Source organism: Emys orbicularis, chromosome 7 (assembly GCF_028017835.1).
Source record: "Emys orbicularis isolate rEmyOrb1 chromosome 7, rEmyOrb1.hap1, whole genome shotgun sequence".
In the NCBI taxonomy this organism is placed as follows: Eukaryota; Metazoa; Chordata; order Testudines; family Emydidae; genus Emys; species Emys orbicularis.
In genome coordinates this window covers 21,484,066-21,504,824 of record NC_088689.1, presented here as the reverse complement: position 1 = coordinate 21,504,824, position 20,759 = coordinate 21,484,066, and the positions used below count along the sequence as shown (strand labels likewise).

Below are 20,759 nucleotides of genomic sequence, written 5' to 3'. Positions count from 1 at the left end.
ACGCTCCAAGTCCCAACCCGCCAGTGGCTTACCCTGATGGGCCGGGAGCCAAAGTTTTCCAAACCCTGAAATATCGGGTCGGCTTATGAAAGGGTCATACAGTTTTTGCTATTTTTACCTATCCATTTTGGGGGGGTCGGCTTATAAACGAACAGGCTAATGAACGAGTATATACGGCAATTGATTATCCTTGCTCTAAGAATTGCTTATCCCCAATTTGAAGCTCAGTTCTGCTCTTTAGGATATCATATCTGTTAAAAACTTCTGAAACAAGTATTTGCTAATTGTTAAGATACAGCACTAGCAAGTTTTAAATGTGTGTGGAAAATGAACCATTGGTAAGAGCTTAATACTCCTCTCTATTGGTTAACTGTAGAAACTTAAAACATGTTTAATATAGTACTGAATGTGCTAATAGCAAAGTACAGTTGAATAAGGGTACAATAGTTTAATAATAGCTACTTTGTGAGGCAATATTGTTTCAGTTTTAAAATATTTCAGATGTTGGAAATATATGAATTCCAAGACTGTTTGTCAGACCGTTGTAATAAATCTATAACTATTTTTAAACAAGAGTATCTGAACATTTTCACAGTAACTGCTCTGGGATTAAATGAGCATTTCACATAAACTCCCATTTCTGTTGGCCTAAATTGCACAGTGCAGTCATTATTATGCAAGTCTAACTCAGCCATTGGCTGGTGACAGTAGGTTAATACTAGTTATTAATTTCTGGGGACCTGAACTTAAATCTAAGGTTTCACGTGAACATGAATTTGGTCCTTCTGTTTTTGCCCCTACTTAAAATTAGCAGACTCATAAAATTGACAAAATAATTGGCATGATTGATAGCCTCTGCACAGGATAAGCTTAATCCTGGTATTGCCAAAGATTATGCGAATCAAGATAAACGGGCAGATTTGAAAAAGAAAGCACCTGTTCTAGGCAGTACGTTCAGTTGCTCATTTGTATGAGCCCCAATTTCCTTTTTTCCTGTATGTAGACCCTATATGCTATACAAGGGGGAAGAAATAAAACAGAACTATATAAGAATATAGTGAAACTTACTTTTCTTCGATCTTTAAGAATTCTGTCCAAACTCTCTTCATTAACTTTGCCTGCATAGTCATAAAAGCTTAAACCGAAAAGGAAAAAAATGTAGGTACAGTTTACACACTATTCACACGTCATCTTGGTAAACATACAGTACTTCAATTAATCTTTAGATACTATCTCATAATTTAGCCACAGAATACTAAATCACTACAGCAGCTTTACATTTATCCAATGCAGCAATTTAGCAACGTGGTGCCGAGACCACTAACGGTGAAAAAACAACATGCCTTGGTTTAACTACTGGTTTAAAAAAATCTTCAGTGTTGTTGCACCCAACAGCTAGGTGGCAATTATTTCACTGGCAACCCCTTCTACAAGGAGTATGTAGCTGGATTGCATAAGTTTCCTCTGACTAGCTCTTGAAAAGCCCTATGTTTGGATGTCTGGGTTCTCCACCTGCTAAATGGGAAGGAGAGAAAGAACAGCAATTTTACATTTCAATTAAAAAATATGGAAACACTTTTTCAGGCTGCAGTCCTGCAATCAGATCTACATGGGTGGACCCTTATACCTGTGAAGTTCCACTGAAGTCCACAGTTATCCATGCAAGTGTAAGGGTGTCCCCACGTGGCTCCATTTGCACGACTGGGGCCTAAGTCAATAACAAAACATGAATTCAAATGGTTTACACATTTCAAAACATGGGGAAAACATTTGAAAATAGATTCCTCCTTCACTTACCTGCCATGTCTTTAGTCTCTTTCAAGAGCTGATATCACTAACTCCTAAAGCAGTGCAGGAAAACACTGTGATTTAGAGGTCTATGATCTCAACTCTTGTCAGGGAAAAACAAAATCCTGAACTCAGTACTCGGCTGGTAAATAAAGGGGGAACTATATTTTGTTTTATGATGCAAGTTATTTTGAATTTTAAGACTAATATTCCATTACAAATGTGGAATCCTGAATAATTTAATTGCATAATCCTTTCAGTTCACCTTTAAAATGTTTAAGCTTTCTTTCATGTAAAGTGACATCTAACCCCATAAGTCTGTTTTCTATAGTTCAGGGAATCATTCCCTGTTTTCTATAATTTACAGAATCATCATTCTTACTTACAAGGATGATGATACCCAGCAATTATTGTAAAAAAATTGAGCAACTTCATTTGCAAACTGTTTTGATACAGGAAAATGGCCTTTTTAGAACCCTTATTTTTGGCTCAGTTCCCAACACTTGGGAAATGCACTGCAACCAAACCCACCCTATTCAATAGCAGCAAGGCCACAGCTGTTCTTTTCCAAGAGCACAGGGTGGGTCAGCTGAAAGCTTCCTTATGACTGACTACATTTAAGTCAAGAAGCTTTGGTAGTGTGCCAAAAATGTTTTTGTACGTGACGGTTAAAGGAAGAGCAACACATACTGAGCACCGCTACTGATGAGTAGTATATGCACTTTGAACATCAGAGAGGCCATACTGAGTCTGACCAATGGTCGTTCTAGCTCAGTATCCTGTCTTCTGACAGTGGCTGGTGCCAGATGCTTCCCAGGGAATGAACAGAACAAGGCAATTTGTTGAGTGATCCATCCTGTTGTCCAGTCCCAGCTTCTGGCCATCAGAAATTTAGGGACAGCCAGAGAATGAGATAGCATCCCTGACCATCCTGGCTAATAACCATTGAGGAACCTATCCTCCATAAACTTATCTAATTCTCTTCTGAATCCAATTATACTTTTGACCTTTACAGCATCCCCTGGCAACGAGTTCCACAAGTTAATGATGCACTGTGTGAGGTAGTACTTCCTTTTGTTTCTTTTAAATCTCCTATCTATTAATTTCGTTGGGTGACCCCTATTCACTTTCTCCACAGCATTCATGATTTTATACACCTCTATCATATCCCTCCTTAGCCAGCTCTTTTCTAAAATGAAAAGTCCCAGTCTTCTTAATCTCCCTTCATATGGAAGCTGTTAGAATTGAAAAAAGTACGGAGAAATGCAACAAAGGTATATTTTCTAATATACCTTTCTTGAGATGGGGCAACCAGAACTGAAGATAGTATTCGAAGTGTATGTGTACCATAGATTCATATAGTGGCAGGATATTTTCTGTCTTATCTACTGCTTTCCTAATAGTTCCTAACATTTTAGGTTTTTTGACTGCTGCTGCACATTGAGTGGATGTTTTCTGAGAACCACCCATGACTCTAAGAATACTTTCTTGAGTGTTAACAGGTAATTTAGACCCATAATTTTGTATGTATAGTTGGGATTATGTTTTCCAATATGCATTATTTTGCATTTATCAACATTTAATTTCATCTGCCATTTTGTTGCCCGGGCACCCAGTTTTCTGAGATCCCTCTGTAACTCTCCGCAGTCAGGTTTGGACTTAACTACCTTGAGTAATTTTATATTGTCTGCAAGCTTTGCCATCTCACTGTTTACCCCCTTTTCCCAGGTCATTTATGAGTATGCTGAACAGCATTAGTTCCAGTACAGATCCTTAGGGGACCTCACTCTTTACCTCCCTCCACTGTGAAAACTGACAATTTATTCCTGCCCTTTGTTGCCTGTCTTAACCAGTTACTGATCCATGAGACGACCTTCCCTCTTATATCATGACTGCCTACTTTACTTAAGAGCCTTTGGGGGACCTTGTCAAAGACTTTGAATCTAAGTACACTATATCAACTGGATCACCATTGTCTACATGCTTGTTGACCCTCTCAAAGAATTCTAATAGATTGGTGGGGCATGATTTCCTTTTACAAAAGTGGTGTTTACGCTTCCCCAACATATCATATTCATCTATGTGTTGGATAATTCTGTTCTTTACTATAGTTTCAACCAATCTGCCTGGTACTGAAGTTAGGCTTAATGGCCTGTAATTGCCAGGATTTCTTATGGAGCATTTTTTAAAAATTGGCGTTATATTGCTATCTGTCAGTCATCTGGTACAGAGGCTTAAGCAATAGGTAACATACTACAGTCAGTAGTTCTAAAATTTCATATTTGAGTTCTCTTGGGTGAACACCATCTGCTGCTGGTGACTTATTACTGTTTAATTTATCAACTTGTTCCAAAATCTCCTCTAACACCTCAATCTGGGACAGTTCCTCAGATTTGTCAACTAAAAAGAATGCCTCAGACGTGGGAATCTCCCTCACATCCTCTGACTGATGCAACGAATTCATTTAGCTTCTCCACAACAGCCTTCTCTGAATACTCCTTTAGCACCTTGATTGTTCATTGGCCCCACTGAATGTTTGGCAAGCTTCCTGCTTCTGACATACTTAAAGTTTTGCTGTTATTGTGCCTTTTGCTAGTTGCTCTTCAAATTCTTTTTTGGCCTGGCTATTTATACTTTTACATTTGATTTGCCAGAGTTTATGCTCCTTTGTTTGCTGAGTAGGTTTTGACTTCCAATTTTTAAAGAACGTCTTTTTGCCTACCCACCTTTTTTACTCCACTGTTTAGCCATGATGGCATTTTTGTGGTCCTCTTACCCTTTTTTTTTTTTTTAATTTGGGGTATACATATAGTTTGAGACTCTATTATGGTGTTTTTCAAAAGTTTCCATGCAGCTTGCAGGCATTTCACTCTTACGACTATTCCTTTTAATTTCTGTTTAACTAGTCTCCTCATATTTGTGTAGTTCCCCTTTTTCAAGTTAAATGCTACCGTGGTGGGTTTCTTTGGTATTTTCCCTGCACAAGTACATTAAATTTAATTACATTATGGTCGCTATTATTGAATGGTTCAGCCATATTCACATCTTGGACCAGATCCTGTGTGCTACTCAGGGTGAATAAAAACCAATGATTTTAAAATAAATAAATAAATAAAATTGATTTTTTTTTTTTAATTTAAATTGGATTTTTTTGATAAAATGCTTTTTGAGGGAAAAAACTATCTAAAGATAATTTTAATTAAGATACATTATAGCTCAATGATATCATCATGTAATAGGGATTATAAAGTCTAATTCTATAGTATGAGACAATATATTCATGTAATGTTTAAGAAAAGTTTTGTAAATGAGTTCCAATAGTTCATGGATTAAGGACCCAATCTTATGGGGTTCCAGGGGCTTCTGTATAGATTATTTAGGTTAATCTTTCTATCTACCCTATGGGAGATACCATCAGAGATGCTTTGCAGTTCTCAAACTGTGGATTTGTGTCTCCAGAGATAACATGCTTGTTAACAGCAAAAATGTTTTTAAATAAATACTATAGAGAGGTGAGAAATAGTTAAATAAAACAATTTAAATGTCTGTCTGGTGATGTTCTCCTTCTAACACAACATGGGAAGAAAATCCTCCAAATATTAATGGTTACCCTGTTGAATTGGAGATAGTTCACCTCCCAATGACTTCATAAATATCTGCTTCAATTACCTTTGGTAAATGAAATAACCAATCATTCATTTTCTGATACAGCTGTAAAACTAATCTGAAAAGTTTTCAAAATAAATCACTTTAAAAATGTATAGTGTGTACCTTCTAAAAAAGAAACCTACATCTATCTCTGAGTTGTGAAGAATATGTATTGAGGTTATAACAACCAACAAGAATGTACTTTTATGTAGAAATCCAGGATTAAACCGAGTCTTCCTGACTAGTGATTTAAATCATGATTTAAATTAAATCCACCCTGGTGCTACTTAGGATTAAATCAAGAACTGCCTCTCCTCTTGTAGGTTCCAGAAGTAGCTCCTCCAAGAAATAGTCATTAATGGAGTCTAGAAGTGTTATCTTTGCATCCCATTCTGAGGTGACATGCTCCCAGTCAATATGGGGATAGTTGAAATCCCCCATTATTATTAGGTTTTCTGTTTTCATAGCCTCTCTAATCTCCCTGAGCATTTCACAATCATCACCCCGGTAATGTGGTCCACAGTATGTTCCTACTTCTATACTCTTATTATTCAAGCATGGAATTTCTATCCAGAGAGATTCTATTATACAGTCATTTAACATTTTTACTATATTTGGGTCTATGCTTTATTTCACATATAATGCCACTCCCCCACCAACGCAATCCACTCTGTCATTCCTATATATTTTGTACCGTGATATACCAGGTCCCATTGATTATCATCATTCCTACCAAGTTTCTGTGATGCCTATTATAGCAATGGCCTTATTTAATACCAGGTACTCAAGTTCATCCATCTATTTAGACTTCTTGCATTTGTATACAAGCACTTATTAAATTGTTCAATATTTAGCTGTCTACCATCATGTGATGCAACTGAACGGGACTCTTCATTTGACTGTTCCTCTTCAGTTCCTACCTGTACTTCATCAACTTCTATTCTCTCTTCACTACTAGGATATAGAGTACCACCTTTAATAAATCCTCCCGTAAAGATGTGTCTGTACTTAAGACTCTCTTGGAGCTCAAAAGCAACTGAATATTTTTGTAAAGAAGTCACACTATGAAATATACAGGCCTCTGTCCCTCTCTGACTCAACTATTAGCAATCAACTAATTGGGAAGATGATAGTAAGAACATGATTTCAGCTTTGATGTATACTGCATAAAGCAGCAGGGACCAATGCATGGTCATCCAAAAAAGACCAGCCAGATACTGGGACATAACCTGAGATATGGAGAATCTTGCACATAAATCACAGGGATGAGACTAATCCCTTCTGTAATTATCAGACAGCAAATCAGACTGCAGCATCTCTTTCTTAATATAATAAATGTCAATCATGACACTTGAGGCGCATTCCTTAGTAAATCTGTGGAAATCTCCAAATAAAAACAAATGTGTGGAGCATAACCAGGGATTATTTCTAAAAATGCAACTTCTAAACACATACTATCGATAGTAATTTAGAAGCCATCTTTGCTTAGTAACTGCAGTCTATATGGGAAAATTAGATTTAACACAGCCTGAGTCTTCTAAATGAAGATATACAGAGCTAGATTCCCTTTTACATTCTGGCAGTGCAGAGGGGCCAGACAGCAGCTTCATCTACCCAGCTGAAAATTCCTCTGGCATGGGAGAATAATTGGCTGATGCAAAGTCATCATTCTTGGCTCCTACACCACCCCCTGCCCTGGTATAGGGGTCATCTGGGGTGAGGGTGACCAGAGTGTGCTGAACATCTATTCCCCAGGTCCCTTTGGGACAAACTGGCATAGGTTAAAGCAGTCCCAATGATTCTCCAACCTATACTAGGGTGCAGCTCCACCTCAACTATCAGGGAGCCATGACTGGATCCTTCACTGCCACCACTCTCTAATACATCAAGTGAAAATTCAACACAGGAAAGAATCTGACCATGGTATCTACACATACTTTGCTGCTATGTGCTTTTTAAACTAATATTCTACATTAAAATGGTGTTAGTACAGCTTTCAAAGGATGTTTTGTGTGTTACAATGGGTGCTATTTACCTGTATTACTGTAATACAACCACATAAAGAGCAGTTGCAAATGTTACTATATACATTTGAAACGCTAATGTATTTCAATGAGCTACCTATCTTTATGTGCCAGATTCACCCAACAGTGGAATCAGTACAGTCAAACAACAGAAATAGCTTACCTAAAGAGTTTTGAACAAGGCTCGTGGTCATGGATTTCTGTAATAAAAAAAGAAAGTGTCTGTCCCAGCAGCTCAAAACCCAGGGAAAACTGTGGTTGTGTATCTTGCACAATTTCTTCTAAATCTCCAATAATGAACAATATCATAGACAATATACTGCTGTCAGTCTGTGGGGAACTTCTGACAACAAATTGCCCCCTGTAGGGTGAGAGAGTAGTCTTCCTGTCTAAGAATGCATTATACTGAGCATAATGAACCTAAGGAACATGTAAGTGAACCTAGTAATCACATTTTAAAATATTCTTCTATGGGTGTTAAGTATCTAACATATTGCTGAGTTTTCATATTCATTTGCTTTTAGATGTAACTTCCTATAGTAGTCTGCTTACGGTTGTTCTGTAATGGTACAGTGACAGATAGAAAAATGTGTAGGAAGCAAACATAACAGTTAGATGTGACAAATTAACCAAATTGGAGGAAGGGAAATACAGATTAATGACCTAAAAGAGAAGAGGGTAAGCACCACCCTGGCATGACTACTTCCCTGTCACTTTAGCCAATGTGATTACAACTAAACAAAGTCACTGCATTATTTTTTCTTTTGATTTTAAGAATTAGTAACAAATATTACCTAAGATTCACATTTAAGCAGCAAAGGTTATAAAAGATCTGTGCTGTGGGGCAAGTAAGGGAAAATAATCAAAAAGCCCATAAAGTATATCCAACTTTTCAACGTGAATCAAAGTTTGTTTCTGTGCTTTAGGTACTTGTACCAAGTATCCTTCCAGTTATGACTTTTTAATCAGCTACTGTTTATCATTTATTTATTTTTCTCTACCAATCCTTTCCAGTGTTTTTGTCTTAAATACTCTTAAATCCCCTATTCTTTCCATAGATTCGGCAGCATTTATACAGAAATAATATTTTGAGCTCTGCCAAAGTGAGCATTTAGCAGTAACTTTGCTTGGTACCTTCCTCCCTGAAGAGTAACTCATCACTTGCTGTTCTGAAAGCCACAGAGTTTGCTCACAACTTCAGCAATTTCAGCTCAATCAATCAAACCACAATCTCCAAGAACAGACTTTACACATTAACTTCTCACCATATTCAGACACTGCCAAAATAAGTCTTTGCACATCAATGTATGTTTGTGCTTCCAGAGATTTCAACTTGTTTTTGGCTATGATAAGGATGCAGCTGTGAAAGTTACATTTTTATTCAATTGCAAACCAAAGATGAACTTAATGCCAGCTCCAGATTTACAGCCTGACATTCTTGAGTCTCATGGAAATGATTTGCTAAACAAAGCCAGTAAATAATATAATACCAGCATACAATGTAATTACCTCAAACAGCAGTACACATGCTAGAATTATTGGGAACATACACCATGTTTTTTTCCAGCTACATTGTTATATCTAGACCAGATCTAGGGCTTTCTTTAAAAAACTGAAACAGTGTGGTCTACTGGATAGAATATAAGAGGAAACCAGGAATTCTTAAATTCTAGTTGTGGTTCTGTACAGTGAATAGCTGTATATCCTTGGGATATCACTAAACCTCTATGGTAAACTGAGACAATTGATAAACGAGAATGATAAAAACATTGCACAGTAGTGTTACGAGGCTTAATTTCTGTACACTACTTTCAGGTCTTAATACCAAGTTTTAAGTGAATGTGGTTTCTTCAACAGGAATTCACAAATCCTATATTTTGAACTATTATAATATTCAAAAGAGCTTTTGATGGGGCTAATTCCCTATTTTTTCTAAAATATAAATTACCCTGTTTGTGAATAACACTGTAGAAGTGTGTCTACTGACAGAAAAAAAGCAACCTATAATGCCACAACTATTGTTATGTGCAGCTAGTGCTGAAACGGAAGTTATATATTAAGTGTATTGATATGCTCTATTGTCATCAATGACTCAGATCAGTAACTGAATTTGTATAATGCAAATTTAAATTTGTCAAAGCAAATATATATTGAGAACAAAATCAACAATTTTCCGCTACCATACTTCCCCACCTCTCACACACAAAATAATCTGTCATTGTTCATGGTATCATGTATATCAGTTTATCAAACATGGACAAAAATGTATGCCCTGTCCTGCAATCAACTCTATGTTAGCCAATCCCTTACACCTGCACAGAACCCCGCTAAAATCAATGGGGGTCTGCTGGCACATAGATCTGATTGCAGGATTGAGGATTTAGGCTTTAAACACACCGACAACTTAAAACTGATAGAAATATTTTAATGCATTTTTATTTTGATTTATACATGCATCCATTAAAAAGGAGCACCTCCTTGACAATTCTTAAATATATTGCTATCAAACTGACTACTCCTTTTACTGCCGTTCAACCATTAATCAATATATCTACAACAGCCAGCAATAACCCAGCAGCAAGAAACAGATCTTTAAAATCTCCATTAGAATCATCTCATTTTGTCACAGCAAGCAAAAAAAACCCACTAGTCTATTTTCATTGTCTAGAGAAATGCAAAATAGTAAACAGGAAGCCTAAACAGTTAATTAGTTGTTTAAAATACAATTTTATTCGTAACATGGGTAAGGATTTTAAACTTATATGATTATGAATTTGACCATACCCCTCTAACTACATTTTATTTAAAAAACAAACAACAAAAAACCTGAGAGATGGGATGGCCTCAGTATTGATGGCTGATTTTTCAGCTATTTACCAAGAAAGAAAAATATTTTGGTGTCCCATAAAAGAAACCAGAAGTTAATGAAGATAGATACAAAGGAGCAAAAAATCAAATTTGAAGCGTGTGGGTGGAATCATTTTCAAGATTAGGGCCTAAATCATTTCATGTTACAAAATTCAAGCTATTTGTGGAATTTACTGACCGGTTAAGATGAGTTACATTTACTCTACAGAGAGGCACACTAAAAATGTATCCAGCAAAAGGACTGTTCCCTTTCCTCATGCTTCAGCCATATATATACACACATGGTAGTAAAGAAGAATTCTGGATAACACTTCTTGGGAGATTGTAAAATCTTGCCTTACCCTTACAGAAGATTTAGCAAAAATACCTACTTTAAAAAGGAGAAAACTTTTAAAAAGTTTTTTCCTTTAAACAGGAAAAAAAAAATCCTTATTTATAAAAAAAATAAAAGTGAGCTAACTAGGCACCTCTTCCAGAATTTCTCAAAGCTTAGTACAACTTACCGATTACTTGCAGAAATTCAGTGTTGCTGATTTGTGAATCGCTGATGCTAAATGTCTCCTCTTGTCTTACCTCTCCCAGTAGAAATCCTTCCTACAATTAAAAAAAAAAGATGCAGACTAAAAACAGAAAGAAAACACTAGTATAATTTATTCACAAGCACATTTAATAAAAGAATTAAATGTAAGACTGTTTGAAATTAACATGTTGACTTAAACAACCACAAATGCAATCTATCAGTAAATTCTGCGTTGCCTGATTCTAAGTTTCACTTAAGGCCCCTTTATGCAAATCTGGCAGTGTAAAGATGTATTGAATGAGGCAGAAATTGCTTTTGAAGAATACCATATTTTCAATTATAAAACTTGTGAAAGGGCTCTATATGCACTCTGTTAACCGCCCCTGGTACAGGGGCCATGTTATGCACTTAATATGGAAATAGAGGTAGTGCAGCCAGAGAGGACACTGCATCACAGCTATTCTCTCCTTCCAAGGCCCACAGGAAACAGAGTGTAAATTATAGAAGCCCTGAGGTTACTCTACTTACACCTGACAATGGGGCTGGGCAATCCCATAAAACGGAAAACAGTGGTGAATTTAGTAGGCAGTAGGTTTCAAAGAAACAAGAGGAGTACTTCTTCACACAACACATAGTCAACCTGTGGAACCTGTTGCCATGTGATGCTGTGAAGACCAAAAGTATAAATGGGTTCAAAAAATAATTAGATAAGTTCATGGAGAATATATCCATTAGCCAAGATGGTCAGGGACACAACCACATGCTCCAGGTGTCCCTAAACCACCAATTGTCAGAAGCCGGGACTAGCCACAGGGGGTGGATCACTCTTAATTGCCCTGTTCTGTTCACTCCCGGCCACTGTCAGAAGACAGGATACTGGGGTAGGTGGACAATTGGTAATACTGAGTTAGATCATTCTTTTGTAATTAAAGCCATCTTTCCCTCTCTGTTCCTATCCCAAGCACAGGAATGGGATAGCTCAGTGGTTTGAGCATTGGCCTGCTAAACCCAGGGTTGTGAGTTCAATCCTTGAGGGGGCCACTTAGGGATCTGGGGCAAAATCAGTACTTGGTCCTGCTAGTGAAGGCAGGGGGCTGGACTTGATGACCTTTCAAGGTCCCTTCCAGTTCTAGGAAATAGGATATCTCCATTAGGATAGGATAACTGATAATCAGGCGCTATCAATATAAATAATGAAACAATAGGTTGCCATTTGTTTCTTTACATTCAGATAAGTAGAGCAAATTTACACTACCTACCACTGGACTAAAAGCTAATGTCAACAAAGCCCTAAAACGCAAATACATATTGTTGCAATCTGGACTCTAGGTAATATTTTTAATGACCAGTGCTAGCACACTGTGTAGGATAAAGAGGTTTAATCCAGATCCGTATGTTTCCCCACTTTTTACTGTACACCCACCCCAACTTTCAAGTACATGGCACACTGATACAATGCCCTGATCCAGCAACAGTCACACAAATGCTTGACTTTCTAATAAAGTACTCACGGAACCAAAGTTAATGACATACATGTTTGCAGAATTCGAGCCTACATCAGACTGTTAATCAAACCACACTCTTTAAAATTAAAAATCTACTTTCAAGGGTGAAAGACCTTTGCAGACATTATAAAATCCCTATAATAAATTCCAGTAGTATGATACATTAAATGTAGCTTTTTTGTTTACTTTGTGAAACACAGTCAATAGAAATGTTGATAATGCAACTGACAAACTCTCTTTAAATTTCTGCTTCTTGATTACATATATTTTACAATGAAAGTAGAGTGATAACTTGTATTAGGTCAACAAGTAAGTTACAATACTCAAGGGATGGTCAAAGTAGGCAGTTTATTTAAGTGAATTATGATCCAATGTCTATTGTATGCCAAAATGATTTTATGCAAGGAAGAGAAACTATGCACATTGAAGAGAATATTGTAAAAATAATCTCTTATTTATAAGAACAAAGTAGGCTTTTTAGAGTAATGAACTCAAGATATTAGGCAGCTTTTGGAAGCTAGCTTTTGGTTTAGACACCCATGAATGGCCTTCTGCGACTACGGCACCATACTATCCACCTGGTTAATTTCAGCAGGGGCATGTGGGGCAGGCAAGAGAAGATGGAGAACGGGATCCATTTCCTGAAAGTATTCAGACTAGAGTTTAAACGAGAACTGGAACAACAAGAGAAATAAACATCCCTAGAGGCAGGACTGATGCACGACTGATGTCAGCAATGCACTGACATGCAAACGCCTAGTCTGGATTGCAACAACACATACCACTTTTAATACCTACTGCCCTGTGTAGGACCAAGGGGTTCAGTCCACTTGGGCTTCCCCCTTTTCCCTGTATTCCTTCTGACTGATTCGTTAGACCAGTTGCGGGGCGGAAACATAAGAGACTCACTTCCCCAAGCCCCTCACAGCACGCCCCCCTCCCGCCAACTCTGCCCCTCCACTTCCCTTTCCCCTCACCCCACCACCCCCGGCTGCCCCCCTCACCCTGCCCCCACACAGAGGTGAGGCAAAGGCGGCCGGCGCGGGGAGAGCGGGCGGGGCAGGGGGCGCTAGGCCCAGGGCAAGCAGACAGGGGGTTCCCTGAAGGCCCCCAGCGCCGGGGGCCTTCAGGGAACGGGTGAGGAGCCCGTCGCCCTCCCAGCAGCCCCCCAGCGGGGAGCTGAGCGCAGCCCCGGACACCTACGTGATCCGCGCTGCTGTTGGCGCTGTAGTAACAGACGGAACTGAACGTGTAGCCCGAAATGGAAGCCGCCATGATGGAGACCACCGCCGCTGCCGCTCCCACAAACCACCGCGCCGCCCCCTCCCACTACCGCCCCACCGCCCCGGCTTCCGGGAGCGCCGCGGGGATGCCTGGGAAATGTAGTTCCCAGCTGCCAGCCTCAATGCGCGGGCGCCTGGGAGGGGTAGGCGCTGCTGCCCCAGACGGCCCTGGCTCGGCCACCATGGAACCGGTGCGCCCTAGCACAGTGCTGGCGGGGCAGCTGGCACCCTCATCTGGGCCGTGCCTATCAATACCTCTCGCTATGCACTACTAGTAATGATTGTCATTGTACTGCAGGGTATCACCAGGCAGTGCCCTAGCAGCGTCGGCGCGCACGGTGCTGTACGGAGCACGGGGACAGGTCGCCAGGCAGTGCTCTAGCAGTGTCAGTATGCACGGCGCTGTACTGAGCACGGGGACAGGTCGCCAGCAATACCCTAGCAGTGTGGGCATGCGCTGCGCTGTATGGAGCACAGAGACAGGTCACCAGGCAGTGCCCTACCAGTGTCGGCGCACACGGTGCTGTAAGGAGCACGGGGACAGGTTGCCAGGCAATGCCCCGCACTGTATGGAGCACAGGGACAGGTTGCCAGGCAATGCCCTAGCAATGTGGGCGCGCACGGCGCTGTATGGAGCACAGGGACAGGTTGCCAGGCAATGCCCTAGCAATGTGGGCATGCACGGTGCTGTACGGAATATTGGAATGGCACCAAGCAATGCTCTAGCAGCCTAAGCAGCATCAGAGTACACAGTGCTGTACAGACCAAGGGAAGGTCACCAGGCATTGCCCTAGCAGTGTCAGCACTGTTTGTCCAAGTAGTGTCTGTGCACACAACACTCTATAGACATGAGGCCAGGTCACCAGGCATTGCCCTAGCAGTGTCAGCACTGTTTGTCCAAGTAGTGTCTGTGCACACAACACTCTATAGACATGAGGCCAGGTCACCAGGCATTGCCCTAGCAGAATCGGTGTACATGGTGCTGTATAGAGCACAGGGATAGACCCACTCCATGTGCCCTGACCTGACTGTGGTGTCGTTAGATTGTCGTCAGATAACTCATGGACTTGTAGACCCCTCTGCCCATGCTGTCTCTGGGCCTCAGACTTAAATATCACAGGTGACTAGACCTCAATGGGGTAGGGACTATGCCATTTTATGTTTGCATGGCACCCAGTACAGTGGGGGTCCACATCAGGTTCTCTGGCCATTACTGTAATAAACATATTTAATAATAATAAAACAGATTTAGTCATTTTAAAATCGCAAAGGTTTCTATTTATGTTTTCATGAATACGTAATACTGAAGGTTTTGGTTTTGGAGGCATGGATGAACAATAGTATAAGAAACCAAATTCTGTTTCTAGTTACACCTCAGGCCAATCCCACTGAAGTTAATGGAGTTACACTATCAGCAAAATCTGCCCCACTGGTGGCAACAGCTATTTCCTGTGACAGGTTTCCCACAAAATAATGTACAGGTGACAGTGTGATTTTAATGGTGCAGCTCAATAACATGTCCATGCAGGGAGATGTGATTTCATATATAGTTTCATACAAAGTTCAATAAAACTTGTAAATGAGAAGTAAAAATCACACTATGTATCTCAGTAGAGGTGATTTCACATGCAAATACTACTTTTTCTTTTTCATACTTCTTTCACTCTTTTTTATTAACCAAATAGAATTAAATTAAGGATTCTTAATGTAACATTAAATGTAAGAGATTAAAGCCTGGAAACTGCAAGATAATCCATGTGGGCAGACCCTTATTCATTTGTATCATCCTATTGAAGTCAATGGAGTTCTGCTTGTGCACAGCCTGCCTGGATCAGCTTGCAGGACTGGGGCCCAAGTTAGTATAACAACAACAACAAAAATGAAGAGGCCAAATTCAGCGGGAGTTGTGCATTCATATGCCAAAGCTAAATTAGTAGGTCTAGGATTCCTACAGCCTCATTCCTCATTCCTATTTTTGCTGTAAAAAATATACTTTCAGGCTCCAATCTTGCAGAATTGAGGCCTAATATGGTACAATAGAACCTCAGAGTTAGAACACCAGAGTTACAAACTGACCTGTCAACCACACACCCAATTTGGAACCCGAAGTACACAATAAGGCAGCAGCAGAGACCAAAAAAAAAAAAAAAAAAAGAGCAAATACAGTACAGTACTGTGTAAAATGAAAACTACTAAAAATAAATAAATGGAGCGCAACATTTTTAAACAGCATAGTAAAGTTTCAAAGTTGTATTAAGTCAATGTTCAGCTGTAAACTTTTGGAAGAACAACCATAACGTTTTGTTCAGAGTTACAAACATTTCAGAGTTGCGAACAACCTCCATTCCTGAGGTGTTTGTAACTCTGAGGTTCTACTCAGCGGCGGCTCCAGGCACCAGTGCTCCAAGCGCATGCCTGGGGCGGCAAGCCACAGGGGGCGCTCTGCCGGTCCCTGTGAGGGAGGCAGTCAGGCAGCCTTCGGCGGCTTGCCTGCGGGAGGTCCGCCGGTCCCACGGATTCGGCGGCAATTCGGCTGCGGGTACGCCGAAGCCGCGGGACCGGCGGACCTCCCGCAGGCAAGCCGCCGAAAGCAGCCTGCCTGCCATGCTTGGGCGGCAAAAAAGCTAGAAAGCAACAGAGAGTCCTGTGGCACCTTTAAGACTAACAAATGTATTGGAGCCTAAGCTTTCGTGGGTGAATGTCCATGACATGCATCCGACGAAGTGGGCATTCACCCACAAAAGCTTAGGCTCCAATACATCTGTTAGTCTTAAAGGTGCCACAGGACTCTCTGTTGCTTTTTACAGATCCAGACTAACACGGCTACCCCTCTGATACTTGACAAAAAAGCTAGAGCTGCCCCTGGTTCTACTGTAACATTTATAGGACCAATCCTGCAAACTACCAAATGTCGGTCAGACGACCATGAATAGTCCATGGAAACCAGTGAGCTTCTCAAAACTGTAAACACTTATTGACACCCTTGAAACTACACAAGATAGGAAGCAGCACCGTTGATAGTGTTTGCAGAATGGAGCTTGATATTGTTAAAACTGTTCAAGAGCTGTGCAAAAAGGCTGAGTGAAGGCTGCTGTAGGCATAACTTTTCACTCTCCTGACATTTTTGTGCTTGATTTCTCTATCTAAATATTGATGTGCTGTATGTTTTTACACTTAATGGACCTGTCGAATCTGATTCCCAAAACAATGTAATTCCTTGTGTTAGAAAACAAAAAGGCTGTGGCCTTCATCTTGCAAACCATTCCATGTGGGGGAACCCCTGTGATGATCAGATTGAGGTTCTGTGTGGGTCCTCCAGCACAGATGATCTGGTAGTTTCAGGGTTTATCACTTTGATCCGGTGTCGAGCTAGTTACACCCATTTTCAGATCCCTAATTGCTTGTTCTTTGGAAAAGGTGCAAGTCCTGTCATATATTTCATTGTGTACACTTCTTCCTTTAGGGAATATAAGTATTTATAGTATTTATTTATTTGTATATTTGATCTTTATAAAATTATTATTTTTAATACAAGAATCAATACCTTTTTATTCAATACATAGATTTCAAATGCTCAGTACTGGAAGATCTTAGGAGAAGCCTTTCAAAACTGAACCAATGTGTGAATGAATAATGAAAGAAAAAACATACGAACAAGGAAACTGATTATTATAATCCCTTTAAAGCATGGAACAGAGAAACAACAGCAAGGAAAATATTATTTAAAATGTGATGAAAAGTTCCTTTTAAAAGCTGATAATGCTGTGTTTGATAAGCCCAACACAATATAGAACAATGTTATCTCCAGGTCATTTTTAAAGGGAATATATAATAGGTGCAGAATAAAAATAATATAGAAAATTATTATTTTTATTATAGACTCCTAGATGGTATGGCATGGTCACATTAGATATGTACAGAAAGATTAGATTCTATTTCTTTTCTAATTTAAGGCACTTATATTTTCATTTGCTGTAAAACAGCAATTATATTTTTGATTAAGTTTCAAGCCCCATTCACTGTAGGTTATGCACTGTACTCATTGTTGAGTCTAAGAAATATGTTTATATTTCCTGTCTCTTCACACGCTAGTGATCCAAAAGAAATAGCAGAAATCCTTCTGATTCTAATGGTTTTAGATCAGTCATATGGGTCAGATGGTCCAGGGTTCAAAATCTGTTCATTTGGAGCCACATTATCCATTGACAGCAAGGCTATTTACTGTTTAATCTGTTTAAATGACATGCTGGCATTTGTATATGATGATGGAAAAACAGGAAAATCATGTCTCTAAAACAAAAGAATCACAGTTTAAGAGACAGACAGACAAAAGCATAGGACTTAAAATTGGAGTCACGCTAAGGATGAATTTGGTCTATTGAAGTACAGTATTAAAATAGCTATGACCTAATCCTGTTTGTGCAGTTAAGGGTTGCAGGATTGGATCTCTTAAATTTAGTCCTCTAATCTGCTAAAATATTAGTGGTGTAGCATTACTGCCAGGCCTACTGACTTTATGAAGCTTAAAATATAAATACTTTAAAGCTCTTTAATGGCCTGAAAACCTAGGTCTGGAAAAAAGAAGCATATTCCATGGGACTGGTGTGGTTTGTTATGTGAATAACATAGGGTCCAATCCTGTACAATGCTAAATACCTCAAAATAGCACTCAACACTTTGCCAGACCAAGCCCATGTTATCTATAAAGAAGCTTGCAGTATTGCTAAAATGTTCTGTATGCAAACACAACATGAGAGCTTTCATATCATAGAATCATAGACTATTAGGGTTGGAAGGGGCCTCAGGAGGTCATCTAGTCCAACCCCCTGCTCAAAGCAGGACCAATCCCCAGACAGATTTTTGCCCCAGATCCCTAAATGGCCCCCTCAAGAATTGAGCTCACAACCCTAGGTTTAGCAGGCCAATGCTCAAACCACTGAGCTATCCCTCCCCCCTTTCTTGCCTCTGACTTTATTCCCCCATGGACAGACGTGGGGCTGTCCAAACTTTGCCCATCTGAGTGAGGGTCATATTGGCAACTTCCCAGAAGCCTGATCTGCATAGAATAGAGCCCGTTGTATTTGCCTTCATCCTCAATACACAGCTGCTTCTAAGTTGCATGGTTCCAGTCAACCTGTTACAGAAAAGGGGTAGACATACCCAAAGTTCAGAGTGTATTGGGATCTGTTGATTGGTCTGCCCCATGTCCAGCTGCCCAATCTTTGCTAATTTGTAGTCTTCACTGCCTCTGCATCATCTCTTTGCCTCTCCAGCACTGACTGGTTCTCCCTCCCAACAGTCCCACAGAGAGGCAAACCTCATCTTGGGACCCACGTGTTCAGGAGCTGGTGAGAGGATGCAGGACTAGCTTGGAGTTCAGTGAGGACATTTTTGAAGGTGGGGGGGGGGGGGGCATGAAAGGAAAGATGGTCCAGTCCAGTGGTTAGGACCTGGGACACCTGAGTTCAATATCCCATTCCATGATAGACTTCTTTTGTGACCTTATTCTGTCTAACTCACAGGGGTGTTGTGAGGGTAAATACATTAAAGATTGTGAAGTGCTCAGACACTACACTGATTGGAGCTATAAGCACCTATCCTGGATTGACTGATGGATGTAGGAGTTTAGTGGAGGACTTTAGCTGAAGGCTCGGCTCTCCTCACCCTCCCCCCCCCCCCCAGCATATCTCTGACACCTTCCTTTCCATTTCATTATTCCCTGCACTATTCCAACACTCCACCTCACTGCTGTCCCCATACTCCCAGCTCAGACCAGCCAAAAAAAAAGCCAGCCCTCCCACCCCTAGACCCTGATTCCTGGCTCACACAGTGACAGGGAAGACAGGGAGAGGAGCTCAGACTTCTCCCAGAGAAGCCCCTCCCTCCCCCCAAGATCATACATGGAGAGCAAGGAAAGGGGCTCAGAGGAGGGAGGGGATACCATGGGCTGACAGACCCCCTCCCTCCTCTTGCCAACCAGCCCCAAATCCCCAATCCCAATGTTCTCCCCACCCTTCCACTTCCCCTAGTACTCCTGCCCCCGACCTTAAAAAAAAAACGGACACTCCAGCAGGGGTGACGCCTGGGTGGAAGGGGCAGGGCAGGGGCGGGTCTTTAGGGGGAAGCACCTCCCCTTCCCCCTAAAGACCCGCCCCTGCCCTGCCCCTTCCACCCAGGCCTCACCCTTGCCCTGCCCCTTCCCCCTGAGGCCGCGCCCCTGTTTGCTCCTCTTTCCCCATCCCTCCATCACTCACTGCTTTTCCCCTCTGCCTGCCTCCCTGCAAGGGTTGGGAGGGACTCGCCTGCAGAGCGTGGGCGGGAGCTGCAGCTGCCCGATGCAGATAGGAGGCGGCCCTGGCTGAGTAGGGGCTGGCGTGGGTAATGACTTGGCACCTTCCTGCCTCCCCAGCCCAAAGTAACTGGACTTTGGGTGTCAAGTCAATAGATCTGACCGGACACCATCAGGTCCCCTTTTCGACTAGACTTACTGGTCAAAAACCGGCCACCTGGCCACCCTACTACCAATGCCTTTCCCTTCCTCTACCATTTATCCTCCTCACCATAATCCCTCTCCCCTCACTGCAGCCCCAAAACCTTCTCCACCTATACCCCCCACTACTCGACCCCAATCCTCTCCCCCCAGCACTGCTCTCACACAGTTCCGCGTTCCCCCTCACTACTGCAACACCCCAGAGTCCCTAGTTGTGCAGCGAAAACACTTGTAAGAATCTAAAAATGTTATGAGCATGCCATGTTAGGGGGCTGTGTAACCGGAGCCCCTTGACCTTAACCCCACTCAATTCCATGGTTCAAGAAATAAGGATTAGATTATCCTTCCTTGTCTTTCATCTTCCCTCTAGTTAAGCAATGCTCAGTGCTGGCTCTCTGCTATAATAGTCCCCCGAGGCAGAAAAGGGGTGTGTATGTACGTGTGTGTGTATGTGTGTGTGTGTGTGTGTGTAACAGGGACCCCTTGCTGAAGTGACCCAGGTCTGACCCTCCCCTCCCCCCGGAGGGTACAACACCCAAGCCAGCCTGCCGATCGAAGGGCACTGAGAAGAGACGTTATTTAAACACACAGCGCTTCACAAGCGCAACTGAGCCTGGCCGGAGCAGCCCCGAT

General features: G+C 41.1%; 1 protein-coding gene across 1 annotated transcript in view; it reads right to left on the bottom strand.

Moving 5' to 3' along the window:
- ABRAXAS2 (abraxas 2, BRISC complex subunit) overlaps positions 1–13,636 on the bottom strand; it is a 30,852-nt gene extending 17,216 nt beyond the window's left edge. Inside the window, exons 1-4 of the mRNA XM_065407582.1 lie at positions 13,557–13,636; positions 10,832–10,922; positions 7,624–7,660; positions 1,069–1,135 (exon numbers count right to left, since the gene is read on the bottom strand). Coding sequence (XP_065263654.1) covers positions 1,069–1,135; positions 7,624–7,660; positions 10,832–10,922; positions 13,557–13,628 — 267 coding nt within the window. The 5' untranslated portion in view covers positions 13,629–13,636. The remainder of the gene's footprint in view (positions 1–1,068; positions 1,136–7,623; positions 7,661–10,831; positions 10,923–13,556) is intronic.
- Between the last annotated feature and the right edge of the window lie 7,123 nt (positions 13,637–20,759).